The sequence below is a fragment of the Archocentrus centrarchus genome, unplaced genomic scaffold (genome assembly GCF_007364275.1).
Source record: "Archocentrus centrarchus isolate MPI-CPG fArcCen1 unplaced genomic scaffold, fArcCen1 scaffold_48_ctg1, whole genome shotgun sequence".
Taxonomy (NCBI): domain Eukaryota; kingdom Metazoa; phylum Chordata; class Actinopteri; order Cichliformes; family Cichlidae; genus Archocentrus; species Archocentrus centrarchus.
Window position 1 is genome coordinate 191,786 of NW_022060272.1, and position 16,703 is coordinate 208,488.

General features: G+C 41.4%; 1 protein-coding gene across 1 annotated transcript; it reads left to right on the forward strand.

Annotated features, from left to right (window-relative positions):
- Positions 1-2,856: 2,856 nt before the first annotated feature.
- snrpa1 (small nuclear ribonucleoprotein polypeptide A') lies at positions 2,857-16,274 on the forward strand. The gene is made up of 9 exons (XM_030725188.1): positions 2,857-3,047; positions 4,260-4,407; positions 6,887-6,965; positions 7,327-7,373; positions 7,470-7,572; positions 13,877-13,956; positions 14,435-14,510; positions 15,535-15,628; positions 15,981-16,274. Exons 1-9 carry the CDS (start codon positions 2,966-2,968, stop codon positions 16,133-16,135), a joined length of 864 nt encoding a protein of 287 aa, XP_030581048.1. The 5' UTR covers positions 2,857-2,965; the 3' UTR covers positions 16,136-16,274.
- Positions 16,275-16,703: the final 429 nt, after the last annotated feature.

The following is a 16,703-nucleotide window of genomic DNA, read 5'->3' on the forward strand; positions in this document are numbered from 1 at the left end:
CACCAGCCCGGTCCCCAAGGAACCACCCGACCCCTACCCCGGGCGAGACGCAAGAAATCGGGGTGTAAGATGGCCCATCCACCCCTCCTCCTCCCCAACTTGTAGGTCTATGTGTTAATGTTTGTGAGTGAATGAGGTGTATAGGGTGCAGTTAAAATTGAGGGGACAATTATGCCACAAGCGCCAACTGTTGGTCGTCAGCGCTTGCCCACACTGCCCCCCCAAAACCCTCCATGTCTAAAGTGCAAATAAAATTTGGAGACAGACAGTGACGAGGATCCGAGTGGGGCCACCTCAGCGGCCCATCTCATCAACCTCTGAGTAACATGCCTGCCCCAAAGGTCCTATGTGTATCAGGGTGTAAGTGTGTATGTGTTGTGAGTTATAATGACTAAAGTGCAATTAAAACGGAGAGGCAAGTGGTGGTGCAGCTCTCCACGTGGCCTCTCCATCCTACATCTGTGAGTGATGTGTATTCTGTGTGTGTGTGTGTGTGTGTTTGTGTATGGGGAGGGGGAGGGGGGGGGGGGGCATATGACCAGGAAAAATCCTGGAAGAAGAGAGCCAGCTGGCCGCTGGCTCAATAGGCACCCCGACCTCCCACACCCCAGCACAGGGCAGGGGGAGGTGAGCCCGGGGCCGCGGTGACAGCATCCCGGAGCACTGCAGCACCCGAGGTTGGCGCCCTCGCCCCCACCGCAGAGGGCGGCCCGCTCCTCCTAGATGCCCATTCACTCAACAATAGACACAAACAGGCGACAGGACATACTGGCCTGGGCATGGAAATGCAGTGCCCAGTCCCCCCCAACCACCCCACCGCGGCCCCATCCCCCACCCCACCCCCCTGCAATGCAGGCACCCCAGGGCCCCAAAAGCGTAGACCGGACATCCCGACGTCAGGCCAACCCACCCCACCCGGCGGCGCGGCCGGGACAGCAGAGGCCCCCCCCGCGCCAGGGGGGGCCCACCGGGAGCCGGCGCGGCCCCAGTGCCGGGGCCCCAGACCCCAGCCCCCAAGCCATACAGGGAAGACCAGCCAACCGACCGAGGGCCGGCACCACCCCCCCAAGCACCCCGCCCACACCCCAGGACTGAAGGCAGCACCATCCAAGCCCCCACCACCATCAACCAGGACAGGCACACAGACATCACCAGAAGGTCGCCCCAGGACCCCAGCCCCAGGAGGCTACCAGCTACCCAGGCCCCCGGAGTCCCCCCCCACCCCCCCACAAAGCACATCAGGAGCAGAGCCCGCAGCCCACCACCCCCACTAAGTAATGGAGCTGAGCAGTGGGAACCAAAGAGAGTCAAATTCCTCCAATTTGTTTTTAGAAGAAGCAGACATTCTCTCTAAACTAACATGATCTACTAATAAATTTCTGTACTGAGTAATACATAGTTTATTTTTTGTCTTCCAGTTCATGAGGATCATCTTCTTAGCGATGCACAAGGCAGTAAGAACTATGTGTGATATATTTAACTCCATAATTAATTCACTGACATCACCTAAGATGCATAGTCTGGGGGAAGTTGGGATATGACAGCTAAACCATGTGGATAGATCTTCACAAATCCTCTGCCAAAATCTCTGAACTGGTACACAAGACCACAGAGCGTGTAGATGATTATCCTCTGAATTGCTTGTACAGTGGGTGCATATGTTTGAGTGTGTAAGGCCCATTTGGAACATCCTTTGTCCAGTGTAGTATGTTCTATGGAGAATCTTATATTGTACAAGTTGTATTTGGGGTCTTTTAGTCATTTTGAAGATATTTAAACATATTTCTGTCCATAAAATTTTGATCCAGGTTGACAGAAAGATCACGCTCCCATTTTGTAATTGGGAGGGAAACTGAATCATCAGTTTTTATTAATAATTTATATAATTTTGATAACAATTTTGGGGTACAGAGGTTAAGAAATTCTGTTACCCAAGTAGGCATTTCTAGATTCAATTGATTAAGGTTAAATCTTCCCTGTAGGACGGACTTAACTTGTTGATATTCCAGAAATCTACCGTTGTCAATTCTATATTTTGATATAAGTTCTTGGAACGTGATAAAATTTCCATCTTGGATAATATGTTCTAAGTTATTTATACCCTTATCACGCCATAACGGAAAATTCAGCATTTTCTTTTTCTGACAAATATCTGGATTGTTCCAAATGGGTGTTAGTTTACAGGGGATGAGTGAAGACTTAGTTATTTTTAAAAATTCCCACCAGGCTGTCAGAGAGGTATTTATACTAAGGACTTTATAGCAGTTATGATGTTTAATACTGGAACTAATGAAAGGTAAATCTGAGATTTTTATTTTTCCACAAAACGCCTGTTCTAGATCCAGCCATGGGTTGTCTAATGAGTTGGATTTGATCCACTTTGAAATATACTGCAATCTACTGCTTAAGAAATAGTAATAAAAGTTTGGTAATTCTAGACCTCCACTGTGTTTTGGCTTTTGTAAAGTTTTTAAGCTTATTCTTGACGGTTTGCATATATTCTGTTTTGACTCATTTAGAGCAGCCAGATGGTCTATTGTTTCTTCTTGCCTTTTGCATATACTGCACATCAGTTTGTGCCATCTATCATAATCTTCTTTCAATAACTGGTGGTTTTAATGCATTGGTCTAGAGCTGCAATGATGAGCCCCCCAGTTTCTGACTTTAGACTTACTTTTTAATCAAAATCCAAAATTATAGATCTTCCATACCGTGTGTGTCCTCGTAATGCTTTTCATAATAATACATAATACATCAATGAGTGCCGGATGTCGGCGTCAAGAAGAAGACGTTAGATGCGCAGGCACCACTGCAGCACTATCCTCCCTCCGAAGAAGGCGCTATAAGAAATTAAAGCCAATATTGTCGCCACGTGATATAAAAACTTGTTCCGGGTTGCTTGATGTAGCGTTGTACACCGTGGGATACTTTGCTACTACTTGTAGAGTGTGTTTTTGTCGTCAACATGGTGAAGTTATCTGCGGAGCTTATTGAGCAGGCTGCTCAATATACCAACCCCGTGAGAGACAGAGAGTTGGACTTACGAGGTGAATCAAACTGTCCTTATTGCAGCATAGATGGAAAGGCCTTTGTTCATTAGCTTTAGCACACTTTACGCGGGCCTCGCTGTGAGCTCTATTCAAAAATGTAGCTGAATAGTGTTCGTACTTTTCATGCGAAGGGCAAGTCTGTTATGTAGGTCGAAATTAAAGCTACAAAATAATGTTGGCTAATGCTTCAAATTGGTACCCGCGAATCCGCAAGGGGCTATAAAAAGTGCTATTTGCATCGGTCTCGTCACAGCTAATGAAGTGCTACACGGTGAAATTCAACGTTAAGGCGCTAATGAAGGCAGTTTTCAGTGGTAGAAGTGAAGATGTTTTCTTCTTTGTTGCGTACTTATAATCTGTGTGTGGGCGCATTTGGACGCGGTTTTAAGCAATGAACCCGGTGTTAGCCACCAAGTTAGACATTGGTGGCTGCCACAAGATGGCGCTGCGAACGTTCAGGGAAATGTGAATGAGATTGCTGAGAGTATGCATCACTTTATCATTATCAACAGATGACATGTTTGACTATATGAGATATGTTAAAGGTTTATTTACTTTACACACAATCACACGTCACACAACAAATGAAGTCACAATAAATAAATAACATAAGTTAAACAAAGTCCTGCCTTTCCCACCACAAATAACATCTTATTCAAAGTCTATTCACATTCTTGTATGTTTGTGTGCTTACAGGTTTGACAAATGTATTGGTAGAGTAAAAATAGGCTTTCATAGACTCCATGTGACAAATAAAAACAGTCCAGCTGGCCAGTATGAGCACGTGTAACTGAATTCAGATTCAGAAGGTTTATTGCTATATGGGTGAACAGGTTCACAACATTAGGAAATTGCTGCGGTACTTGGTGCTTACATAAAACAAATATCTATGAGTTTCTCCAGATGTCAGCTTTTGGTTTTTGGTTAGAGTATTTGTAAATATTTGACAGAATTATAACCAAAATGTGTCTGCTTTTGGCCATATTGACATTAAAAACATGATTGTGGTTCGGTTGCCATATTTTGCATGTCTGTTGTTGTATTAATGTGATATACACCTATGCATGATTCAGATAATGACTAAGTTCTGCGTTATCAATGATCTGTTGCGGTAGCTATTAGCGTGACAGTATCTCAGCCATCAACTGCTAGCTAGAAACCTGTGTATTTGTATACAAACTAATTTATTTATTTTTTTAAATCTCCCAGGTTACAAAATCCCAGTACTTGAAAATCTTGGTGCTACTCTGGATCAGTTTGACACAATAGATTTCTCTGATAATGAAGTCAGAAAATTGGATGGTTTCCCTTTGCTCAAAAGACTGAAAACATTGCTGATGAACAACAACAGGATTTGGTAAGTTAGAACACCCTCCGTTGTCTTGAAATGAAAGAATACAATATGTTCATGTTGCATGCTTAAACTGATTTCCTTAGTTAAAGCTACAAAAAATGCTAACGGTAATAGCTTGATATACATAAAATAGTTTGGTTTTTTTTTGCATCAATCATCAAGGTGATTCCTAAATATCTAAACTTGGCAAATCTTGGCATGGTGTGCATTGTCCTTTAAAAAAAAATTTAAGTAGATGACTGGACAGGCAGACGTGTCCATTGTGGCTGTTGCAGTGGGGGGGTGTTGAGGCACACAGTAGCAGGTCTAGCAGAGACGGGGTAATGGAATCAGTTATAGAAGAGAGTGACTTAATTTGTTCTTTTCATATTGTCGTCTATTGCACTGCTGCTTCTTTGCTTGCATCCTGTGATGTTTTTAATACTGTCCCAGACCTCCCTCATGTTGTTGTCCTGTAGCTTCTGCTCAACCTTCCTCCTGCAGGACTCTGTGGCCTTCTTTAAGCAGGACTACTTTTTTTTTTTTTTCTTCTTTTTGGACTGAAGGAATATACAAAGTTTATGTAAAGAGATTAAATTGTTTATATAACACACATCATAATCAGATGACAATTAAGTCTGCTGGCATGTTACTGAAGACAAAGAAAATGAATAAAACTGTTAAAAACAGGTTTATATAAATATGTCAAATGATACATAATTCTTTCAAATGCAGTTCAATGAGCAGTCAAAGCATCACTATCACTTGTTGCTAAAGCTCATTTACAATGAAAGAAAGATTTTTATAAAGCAATGCATAATCATCATCCTTTTTCTTCCAATGCTGTTAAAGTCAAATGAAATAAATTCAGGTTTGTCCTCCATTCAGTCGGTTTTGCAAACACAGATCTCGTTGTTAATCTTTATCTCTCGTGGCTTTAGCACTATTGAGGTTGACCCGTGCATACAGCAGGCTGTCATCGAGAGGTGGTTGTGATTTGACTTCAGAATAAACTGTTTCATCAGCTGTTGAAGGGGCTGATTTTCCTTTGTCTTTCATGGCTTTAGCTCTATTGTAGGAGACCTGTGTGTACAGCAGGCTGTCATCTTTTTCTGTGCCATCTTTGGCTGATTCATAGAGACAAGCATCTCCTTGAGGAGGAGAAGCATATTGGAAGTGGAAACGTAGTATCAGTTGGGTGGTGCTGGAACCTGGGGGTGGGGCAGATGAGTAGTCCTGTGGTGTCTCAAAGTGAGCAAAGAAACCGTTAAATTAGGGTTATACACTCACCACCAGCAGTTCAGTATTTTAACAGCAGATCCTCTCCTTCACTGTCACATGCCCGGGGTTACACCATCTCATGTTAATAACCAACAGGAGTCCTCCTCCTCCTCTGCTCTTGCCTCTCTGCTTAGCGTCCCTGTTGGCTCTTAGTAGTGAATTTGGGAATGTTTACGTTAGTGTCGGGAATGTTGTCCTATAGCCACGTCTCCGTCAGACAAATCAGAATGCATTCTCTGTAGATTCTCTGGTGTTTCACTAATGCAGCGAGCTCTTCAGTTTTGTTAACCAGCTGATAACTGTCTAATGGCCACTATTAAATCAGTGTGAATCACTGCAGTATTTTGGTGTCTGATAAAATTTGCAACCTTATTCATCCCCTTGAATAAAAGTGGATTCAGCATGAAACTGTTGAAGTCTAAGGGACGATTCACAATTATCAACATTATCCAAAGTGTACAAAGAGTACTCTGTCCTGGTGTTGGAAAAATTCTGTAAAACTTGGTGTCAAATATACTCTTTCCTATCTATTAAACATTGTATTGTCGCACTAATAAAAATCCAACCATCCATTCTCTTCCACTTATCCTTTTCAAGATCAGGGGAGGGCTGAGCCTATCCCAGTCACCATAGGTGAGAGGCAGGGTACACCCTGTAATAAACAGATGTACCTGTATACTGGAATTTATAGGGTGCAATAAACTGAATTGAATTAGAATGTGTACTGCACTGCATGCATGCAAAATGTACATGCCACCACACTGTACAACAGTGGCAGTGGAGCAATTTGTCATCTGAATAGCTGGTCTTTACAAAATATCAGCAATAATTTTTTTGTAAAATACCGGAAATCACTTTTTGCCCAAAAAAATTATTGCTGATATTTATATTGTTGTAAATGACTTGTTGACCTGTAATCTGTCAAGCCATATCTCAAACATCTCTTATGAATGATATCAACTCATTTTGAGTCATAAACAACATTCCTGTCACATGGTAGAAGCTGCAATCAGTTTTTGGCAACACCAGCGGCCCCTCCCCCGGTGTACAGTTTGTACGCTTTGGAAAACATTGATAATTGTGAATAATACCAAGTCTAAAAATGCTTGATAAAAGCATGCTTGAGTCTTGTAAGTCCAAGTCTTATGTATTTAAGTTTCATCAGATAACACAAAAGTTGCCTTTGCTAATGCTGGTGTGCCGACGTGTTCCTTTCTTCTAGTCGCATAGGAGAGAATCTGGAGCAGTCTTTACCCAGTCTGACAGAACTCGTCCTCACAAACAACAACATTCAGGAACTGGTGAGTGCCTTTCATTAACACAAACCATCTAAATGTTACAGGCTGTTGTATTTGTGATCGAAATGGCGATCACCAAGATACAAGAAATCATAATTCTTTAGTCTGTATAATTCTTAACTCTTTGAAGATTATTATAGTAGTTTTTGTTTTAATGTAATAATATAATAAATTTACATTAATGCACAGTCAACAAATTGAAGCCTTGAGAATAGATTTCATTGTATACATTTCTCAGCCATTGTCCACAGAAATGTATTTAGCTGCTCTTAACTTCACAGGTGTTTATTGTACCATAAAAAACTTTAGAAGAATAGGCTTTGGTTTACCAGTGTTCCTCTGTTTTTGTTCTTCTCCTGTGCAGGGTGATCTGGACCCACTGGCCTCAGTGAAGACACTGACCCTGCTCAGGTAAGAATCAACAATGGTAAAACATAATCTGATTATTGTACTGCATTGTTCATCACAGATCTCTTATACATTTTTTAATAATCACTGAAATTCCAGCTTATTAAGAAATCCAGTGACGAACAAGAAGCATTACAGGCTCTACGTCATCAGCAAAATCCCACAGATCCGAGTACTAGACTTTCAGAAAGTAAAACTCAAGGTAAGTCATGACAAGTTAAACTTAGTGATGTGCGATACTGTCATCAGTGGAACTGTAAAGTGTTTGCAGACCTCACATAATGTGTTAGTCATGGCTGATATGTGTAGAAGATAGAAACTAAAGATAATGGACATTACATATGGTTCCTGCAGGTCCTTTAAAAGTCCTAAAGTCCCCTTAAATGTACTGGATTAGATGGGTAACTTTTAAAAAGCTCTGTTAACTGCACTTCATTAAATGTGTGTTTGGAAAGAGTTTTTTTTTTCTTTTTCTTTTTTTTGTGCCAATATGCAGGCACCAGTCGGCAGCAGTGTACTGCTGGGGAGGGTTGCATCCAGTGTAAAATCTTAGCCAACTCAAACATGCAGCTCATAAAGAGGGGAGTGTGTTGAGGAGATGGAAGGAGTGCTTTGAGGAGCTGATGAAAATGAGGGACAGATGGAGGACAGTTAGTGAATCATGAAATGCATAAGAAGTCGTGAGGGCAGTTGGTCCAGATGACATACCTATGGAGATGTCTAGGCGAGAGGGCAGTGGACTTGATCAGACTGTTTAACACAGCTTTGAAGACTGAGAGGATGCCTGAGGAATGGAGATGTGTACTGGTACTGAAATTCAAGAACAAGGGTGATGTGCAGAGCTATAGTAACTACAGTATCCCTCTGTACTTACTACAGCTCTGCACATCACATCAGGTTGATGATCTATACCATGAAGCTATGGGAAAGAGTTATTGATGCTAGGTTCAGAAGAGAGGTGATGAGAACAGCAAACAGCATTATGGCTTCATGCCAAGAAAGAGGAATAAAGATGTAGGGCTGCAACTGTTGATTATTTTAGTAACCGAGTATTCTGTCGACCTTTGGATACCAAACGATCGCTAGTGCTACTGACGGCGCCCGCTACCAAACTGTGGTTATAGCGATCCGTTCTAGTAGCTAACAGCTGAAGTAAAGAAAAAATAACAGATGAAATTCTCAGCACAGTGAGCACAACACACACACACAGCAAAGAGCAGTGGAGGAGTGGAAAAACGTGTCAGCGATGAGCCACTAGGTCGCTGCGACAGAGAACTTTATTGCTGCTAATGTGGGTGAAAAGCTCCACTTACATGGAGACACCTTAGCACTGCAGAGTTTAAATGAAGCATTGAAGCAACAAATTTGTGTCGAGGATTTTTTTATAATCTAATTATTCAAGTTACTCGAGGAATTATTGTAGTCCCATACAGATGCGATGTTTACTTTGAGTGTTGATGATGTGTAGAGGAGGTCAGAAGGAGCTTTACTGTTTCTTTGTGGATCTAGAGAAAACCTGTTAAATGGAAGTGTAGTTAGGAAGATTGTGATTGTAGAGAGCAGGTGGAACAGAGGTGGAGGGATGCTCTGGAGAGAAGAGGAACAACAGCAAGACAGAATATGTGTGTAAATGAGAGGGACAGATGGAAAGGTGAACATGCAAAGAGTAGAGAGTGAGATGGATTTTAAATACCTTGGGTCAACTATCCAAATCAACAGAGCAACAGACAGGTGAAAAAGAGAGTGCAGGTAGGGTGGAGTGGCTGGAGACCAGTGTCAGGGGTGATTTGTAACAGAAGGATAGCAACAAGGGTGAAAGGAAAGGTTTACAAGGTCACACCTACATCTTAAGTGCTTTCTAGCTAACATTCACACTGCGCATTGGGAGCAACTTGGAGTTCAGTATCTTGCCCAAGGTTACTTTGGTGTGCAGACAGGAGCAGCCAGGGATCGTATCACCAACCTTTCAGTTAGTAGATGACCTGCTCTGCCTCCTGAGCCACAGCACTCCTGGAGTACTTAGTGTTTCCTGTTGGTCTCCCATCCAAGTACTACCCAGGCTGCCCCAATTAGTTTCCGAGGTCAAACAGGCTCAGGATGATATGGTCGTAAGCCAACAGGACTCTACTCATATTAAATAATAATACTTAAGTCAGAATTCTCTAAAAAGGATCAAGGTGCAACATGACCGTAAGTTTTGTCGTATGGCAAAGTTTGTTCATGATTGAAGGAAAAGTATTTGACTGAGTGTGACAACATTGGGTAGTACCTATTGCAGTGTAGTATTGGCACATGGAAAATTTGGGGTGGGCAAGGTATGCATTCTGAGTTAGGGGTGTGCGATATATGTTTTCTACGATAATATCGTAATTGCAGTGTTAACGATGTGCGAGCTGACATTGAGTATGCTACCGTATTTTCCGGAGTATAAGTCGCACTTTTTTTCATAGTTTGGCTGGGGGTGCGACCTATACTCCGGAGCGACGTATATGTGACATTTATAACACATGAACCAAAATACTCCAGCCACTTGACATCTCCGTGAACTGCAGCTTTAAGGCAGTCTTGCGTAACCTGTGGGCGCAGTGGATGATGGATGGAGAGCACATCTTAACGGCAACTGGGAGAATGCGCCACCCAACTTTCCTGGAAGTCATTGGATGGATCAAGAAAACATGGGCTTCAGTGACAAACCATCCTGTTGGGATTCAGAAAGGCTGGAATAATTGGAACTGCAGCTGACGACGAGTCTGACTAACGCGACACAGAAGAGGAAGCGGCGCTTCGTCTACGGAGTGTACGGAATTGTTTAGAAGTGACACCGAGGATGAAGAATTCAATAGATTGATGGTTTGGTTAACTTGTTAGTATGTTCTTTATGCTATGGTTATCTGAATAACTTAATGTTACGTTAACATACTGTAGCGATTCTCTTAGAGAGCGTGTTGATGTTGTGGGATTTCGGACTGTTCGGGAGGTTCGTGAAGGCAGCATGGAGAGAGAGAAAAAGACCGAGAGCTTGCCTGTGTGTGTGTTGCTGTTCCGCTGTTGTAGTTGTGGTTGGCGTGGCTGTGGCCTACAGCAGCCGTTTTTCTGTTAATAAAGACGACCTTTGTTGTGAATATCGCCGACTTTGGAAGTGTGTTTACAACGTTACAATACCGAACACGTGTTCGTTGTGCGTCATGTAGCTGAATGTGCTACGTTAGCATAACGTAGGTGTAACCGTGTTCGTCCTGTTCTTTAATCCATTATTATTTTAAATTGCCGTTCAAGATGGAATTTGTGCTCTGAGTCTCGGATTCTATCAACCCCCCCCCCCCCAAAAAAGTGCGACTTATAGTCCAGTGCGACCTATATATGTTTTTTTCTTCTTTATTATGCATTTTTTGGCTGGTGCGACCTATACTCCGGAGCGACGTATAGTCCGAAAAATACGGTAATTAGGAAAAAAAAAAACAACAAACGCCTTGGCTCCACGTATTCACTACTTTATGCCTTAGTATAGGCTGCTGCGCGTGCACATTGAGAGCGCCCGTACTGTGCGCTAGCATAGCTGCCTAAACAACACACCTAAAGCTGGAAATGAGTGAACACACTGCACCAGGGGAAGAAATTCTGACATTGCCAGCCTCGCAGTCTACCGCCTTAATTCCTAGGCGAGGAGGTGGTTTGGAGTTTGCAGACTTTGTAAGAAAGCGGATAGCTCGACAGCTACCTCTTCCATCATCAGCCAGTATGAGGAATATGAAAAGTTTCGGGAACCCGCTGTCCAAGATAAACCACGACTAGCTGAATAAAGAGGAAAATAGTGGATGGATGGATAGATATATGTTAATATCCTTTAAGTTAAAGTAGGTATGTTACAATCACTGCATCATAACCCAGCGACATTCTCGGAGCTCACCTGTTTGGAGCCTCGGATAAGTGGTCTTGCAAAAAAGCGGGTTTCTGATCAGATGAAGGTGTGTAGTTTCTGTGATTTATTGTGCTATAACATAGGGGGAATACCCCTGGACAGCCTCTTATTTTATTTTTTCCTCCTTCTGTCAAGTCTTCCGTATTGAGCGACTGCTTTTGAAAAACTCACCGAAGTTTTGCTATTTACATTTGTCATGCCAGGACACTCTTGAAAAAGAGATTTTGATTTCAGTGTTTTTTTTCTGGTTAAATAAAGGTTAAATAAAATAAAAAAATAAGTTAATGTCTCAAAAACACTGATTTAAGTCTTATATTTTACCAGCTTGCACTTCTTGTATGAACACATTTTTAAATAATGCAAAATATCGTTTATTATCGTTATCGAGAAAATTACAGAAAATAGATATTTTTTTGTCAATATTGCACACCCCTACTCTGAGTGCCCTCCTAGTTTCAGTTGTGTGGTTGCTGATGTGACCATCACAGACACAGTGCACTGTGTGCTGATTTTGCTGATCAAAAATTAATTAAAAGTAATAGGATAAACTGCTTTTAATAGCATTATTTTAGATGCACGTTCAACTCACAAATGATGCATGTAGTGCTTGGATAAAACCTGCTGGATATTGGGAAAGAAAACGCTTAGTTTAGAAACTAAGTTAGTTACGTTACTTAGTTATGTGGCCATTAGCAATAGCAAGCAGTTGTTCGCCCCCTGTGAAAATTTTCTGGCTAGAAGCCTGGAGATTTATGGCAGGACAGTGGTGCTTAAACAAGAAGTCAGTCACTTCATTAGACAGTCAACATAAGCATTTCTATTTTATTCTAATTTAGCATTATATGTTACTTTTCTTGTTTATCTGAATTTTCTGACTTGACCCTCTTGAATCATGCAGATCTTTTTAGAATATCTTGTGTTGGGTATGCGGATTTGAGGACATATTATGCCATTTTATAGTTTAATCTTATTAATATCTTTGAAATGGTGGATAAAACATGTACAGCTCCAAGCCCAAGTACGATGTGGGGGGTTTCAGTGTAATTTCTTGTTCATTGTTGGTTTAAGATTTTTATTTTTCAAGATAAAGTGCATGTATGCATTTTTTCCCCTTCCCTCCCACATGCTGCACTTGTGCTTAATGGAACAGCAGTGGGTGGATTGCATTTCTAAGCATTTCACTGTGTGTTTGTCTGCCCTCAAGTTATACAAGTTATGCCTGCCAAGCTGAGTTGTATTCAGTGTTTGACTAGCAGAAACGAATGTTTATAAAATGGAATTGGAATTGCTGGCACTCACAGGTGTGGGGTCCATTCTCTATCTTTCATAATTTTAAAAAATTTTTTTAAATAGCTTAAATTACAGTGATGAACTTAAGTGACCAGCAATGTTGGGGCGCTTACACTTGTGCAGGTGCACTGTGTGATGATTACCATTAATTATCGAGCAGGAAATCTACGCTGTAATCTGACCTGCACCTCCTGTGAAATATCAAATATCGCCCGTTATGTCCCTACCAATCACAGAGCATGATTAGCAGGGAGATGTCCCTATCAATTTTCACTCTGCAGGTGTAATTAGGACTGCACTGGACCCTGATTTCCCCACCCCCTGGAAACAGATAAGACTTACGTCCCTACCAATGTTAATACCAAACGTTTGAATACATGTACAGGATCTGTCAGTATGGTGTGGCACTAAAATGTGAGCAAATTCATTTGGTCTGAATAATTTGGCTGGGGTGGGTATCCTTGTATCCCCTCAGCTTGCTGCCTGTACATCAAGGTTCTCACCGGTGAACAAGGGGGTTGTTTCTCTGCGTGTTTTGTCGAGGGAACCGGTCCTGATTGGTGTTTGTGCTTGCACACCAAGTACAGTTGAGAGTATCCAGCCTTCTTGGAGTCGCTGGGTTGTTTCTCAAGGGTGCTCCTTCTGGTGACTCCGTCGTCCTACTGGGAGACTTCAACACTCATGTGGGCAACAACGGTAAAACTGGAGGGGCATGATTGGGAGGAATGGCCTGCCTGATCTGAACCCAAGTGTTGTTCTGTTACTGGACTTGTGTGCAAACCACAGTTTGTCCATAACGACAACCATGTTCAAACATAAGGATGTCCGTAAGTGCATGTGGCACCAGGACATTCTAAGTTGCAGGTTGATGATTGATTGATTTTTGTAATCAAGAGAGGAGCTGAAATATCAACTAATCACCACCTGATGCTGATTTGGATCAGGTGGCGGGGAGGATGCTGGACAGACCTGGTGCACTGGGAACGCCTAGCAGAGGCCCCAGTCTGTGAGATCTTCAATTCCCACTTCCAGCAATGAGAAGAAGAAGATAAATGGGTGGATTCAAACCAAACTTGTTAAAAGTATAGAACCCCTTGTTACAGTGTCTACTGAACCTTTACACTGCAGTTAACAGTGTGACAGACATTTCTACCTTAAAGTTAATGTTCAACATCGGAAGGAGCTTTGGTTAAACAAAATAAATAAATAAAATAATTCTGCGGTTGGATTAAAGCTTTTAAAGGATTAAAATTTGATTGACAAAGGTTTTCACTTTAACTGTGTGATATCGCCATAGGAACGCCAGGAAGCGGAGAAAATGTTCAAGGGCAAACGGGGTGCTCAACTTGCAAAGGATATTGCCAGGCGAACAAAAACGTAAGATGGTCTTTGTTAGACAGCAGCTCCTCACAATCACTGGATCCTGGCTGATGACACGGTTCAATACTGCAGGGAAATGAGCACTGCAGTATATCACCGTGCATTACAATACACATAGTGATATATGAAAATTTTTGTTAGCTCTGTGCAGTTATTCACAATTCTGTGTGTGCATAGAAATATCAATACAAATGATAATTTCCTAATGAAAGGAAACCATGTGAAAACATAGGATCTGCACAAAAAAACCTGCCAATTGTCTTATCTTACTGGAGCTCATACAGGAAATCTTTAAATGAGCCTCAACAATTTAAAACTCAAGCCAGAAACCTTACAGTGTTGGTAAGGACTGCTGTCTTTGGACAATGTATCAGTTTATTTGACCCAAGAAAAGATACTACACATGAGATTGACTACACTGGTTAAGAAGCCCCTTTTGTGTATATTTGGTCTCAAAGCAGTGTGTTCCTTTCAGATTCACTCCTGGAGCGGCAGCACAGCTGGAGAAAAAGAGGATAGGGCCATCTCAAGCTGATGTGGAAGCCATCAAGGTTCAGTTCTGTGTGGTGTTTTTGCTTTGTTTTACAGTGGATTATACAGAGAACCTGGAGTGGTTAACATACTCCAGCATGCAGCCTGACTAGGAAAGTGAATGCTGCATTATTTGGCATACACTGTTTATTTTCTGGAAAAAACCTATGGTACTGTTTTTGTTAAGGTTTTAAAGCTGAACCTTAAAATGTTCATAAGTGCATATAGAGGGGGATATACAGAGTCTGCAAGATCCCAGATGTTGTATCAGGGCTACAAGACTAAATTGTGTAGTGTTGATAAACTCTGACTTATTATTTTGGAGATATTTAGTTTTCAGCTGCCTAGATTTTAGTTTATCTCTAACTACAAGCTGGTTATAGATAAACTGACCCCCAACTGGTCAAGTATTGATGTGCCACACTGTCCTCCCAACTGTCAACATACCCATGCTCATAGGGGATGTTCTGACCTTATAAAGTGCCTTGACAGCCATTAATGTGAATTGGCACAATAAAAAATAAAATTTAACTGTATTCTTTCATCTGATGTGTTAAGTATAATAGCAGCTTAGAGCCCACTTAATGAGTTAATTATATGTACATATATTAACCAGTGTTTCAGCTAGGAATGTTGTTAGACCCAGTGGTTGCTGCAGAAGGTGGAAAGTGGGGATTCAATACAATTATAATGTTGTACTTGATTTGTGGAGTGCTAGCCACCTGCTACAATGCTAATTGCTAAATGTGCAGTGGCCATAACAGAACCGCAGAGCTGCTTCTTTGCAGATATGAGGAGGGAGACTGAGACAGACCAGTGAGTTTACCTTTTCTCTAAGCTGAATGTTGGCAGTGGTACTTGAAACATTTTTATAAGAAAACTGCAGGGTGGAAAAAAAAATAACTTGGATGAACATATTGAGGGTTTTTTTTTTTTGCACATGCTCTTTTCTCTTGTTACATGAGGCTTGAAGAATTTAAAGGGACAGTATATAATATGTCCAGACTGTAGTAGGCAAATGTTCTGTGTGTGCTTGTATTTCAGAATGCCATTGCTAATGCTTCGTCGCTGGCGGAGGTGGAGAGGTTGAAGGGGATGCTGCAGGCTGGTCAGATTCCTGGCCGTGATCTCAGACAAGGTCGGTATGAACTAAACAGTATTTGAAAATTGAGTTTTTGGAAACCAATCACAGAAGCATTTTCTTAATTCATGGTTGGATGGATATTTGTTTTTAATTCACCCATTATAATGGAAAAATACCAGACCTACAAGTTGGTCTTGCTAACTCGCATTATGTCTCCAAAGTATATCGATGTTTGTTTTGCATTCCACTAATGTTAACACACACACACACACACACACACACACACACACACACACACACACACACACACACACACACAAAACAATAATATAAGGCAACCGCAGCTGCCCTTACATTGTATTACATTGTGAGCTATATTTATGAATATATTTATTTATGAAATCAGGTTCCACTGTGATGGAGGAGGAGGAAGAGGAAGAGGATGACTCTGCACAGAATGAGGCACATATGGGTGGCACTTCTGGAGAAGAAATGATTGAGGAAGATCAAGTGGAGGATGATAAAAATATGGAGGAAGAGGCGCATATCAATGGATCCTGAGTTTGCTGAAAGCATTTTTTTTTCTTACATATATTTACCATGGTTTTTATTTTGTGAAATTAGATTAAATTGATTTTTTTAACTGTTTTGAATTGGACCAGTTTCTACTAGAATAAAATAAAGTAATTCTAACACCTAACCTGTTTTTGCTCAGTAAGCAGCATGAGCTGTGTATACATCTACAATGTGTGCCCATGTACAAACAGATCAGGGATTCAGATGAGGTCCAGATCCAGTTCAGGCTCCAGTCATTTCCCAGCTCATCCAGCCTGGATCTGTTCATAATGGATTCATTGTCTTTTTATTGGTAAAACTTCACATTCATTAGACTTGGAAAGCTGCTCTGAATGTTTTCAGCTAAATATGAAACTATGAGTGACCTCTGACCTTTAACACTAACTCAGTGAAACATCTCTGCTGTGGTTGTCAGAGAGCCATCGTCTATCAGTGAAGCTGATCTCAGATCAGAATAGAAACGCTTAAACTGGAAAATATTAAAGTAGATTTTTTGTAAATCTCATTGCTCATTTTTATCCAGCAATGGCAGAAATAATGAAATTCTCCATTG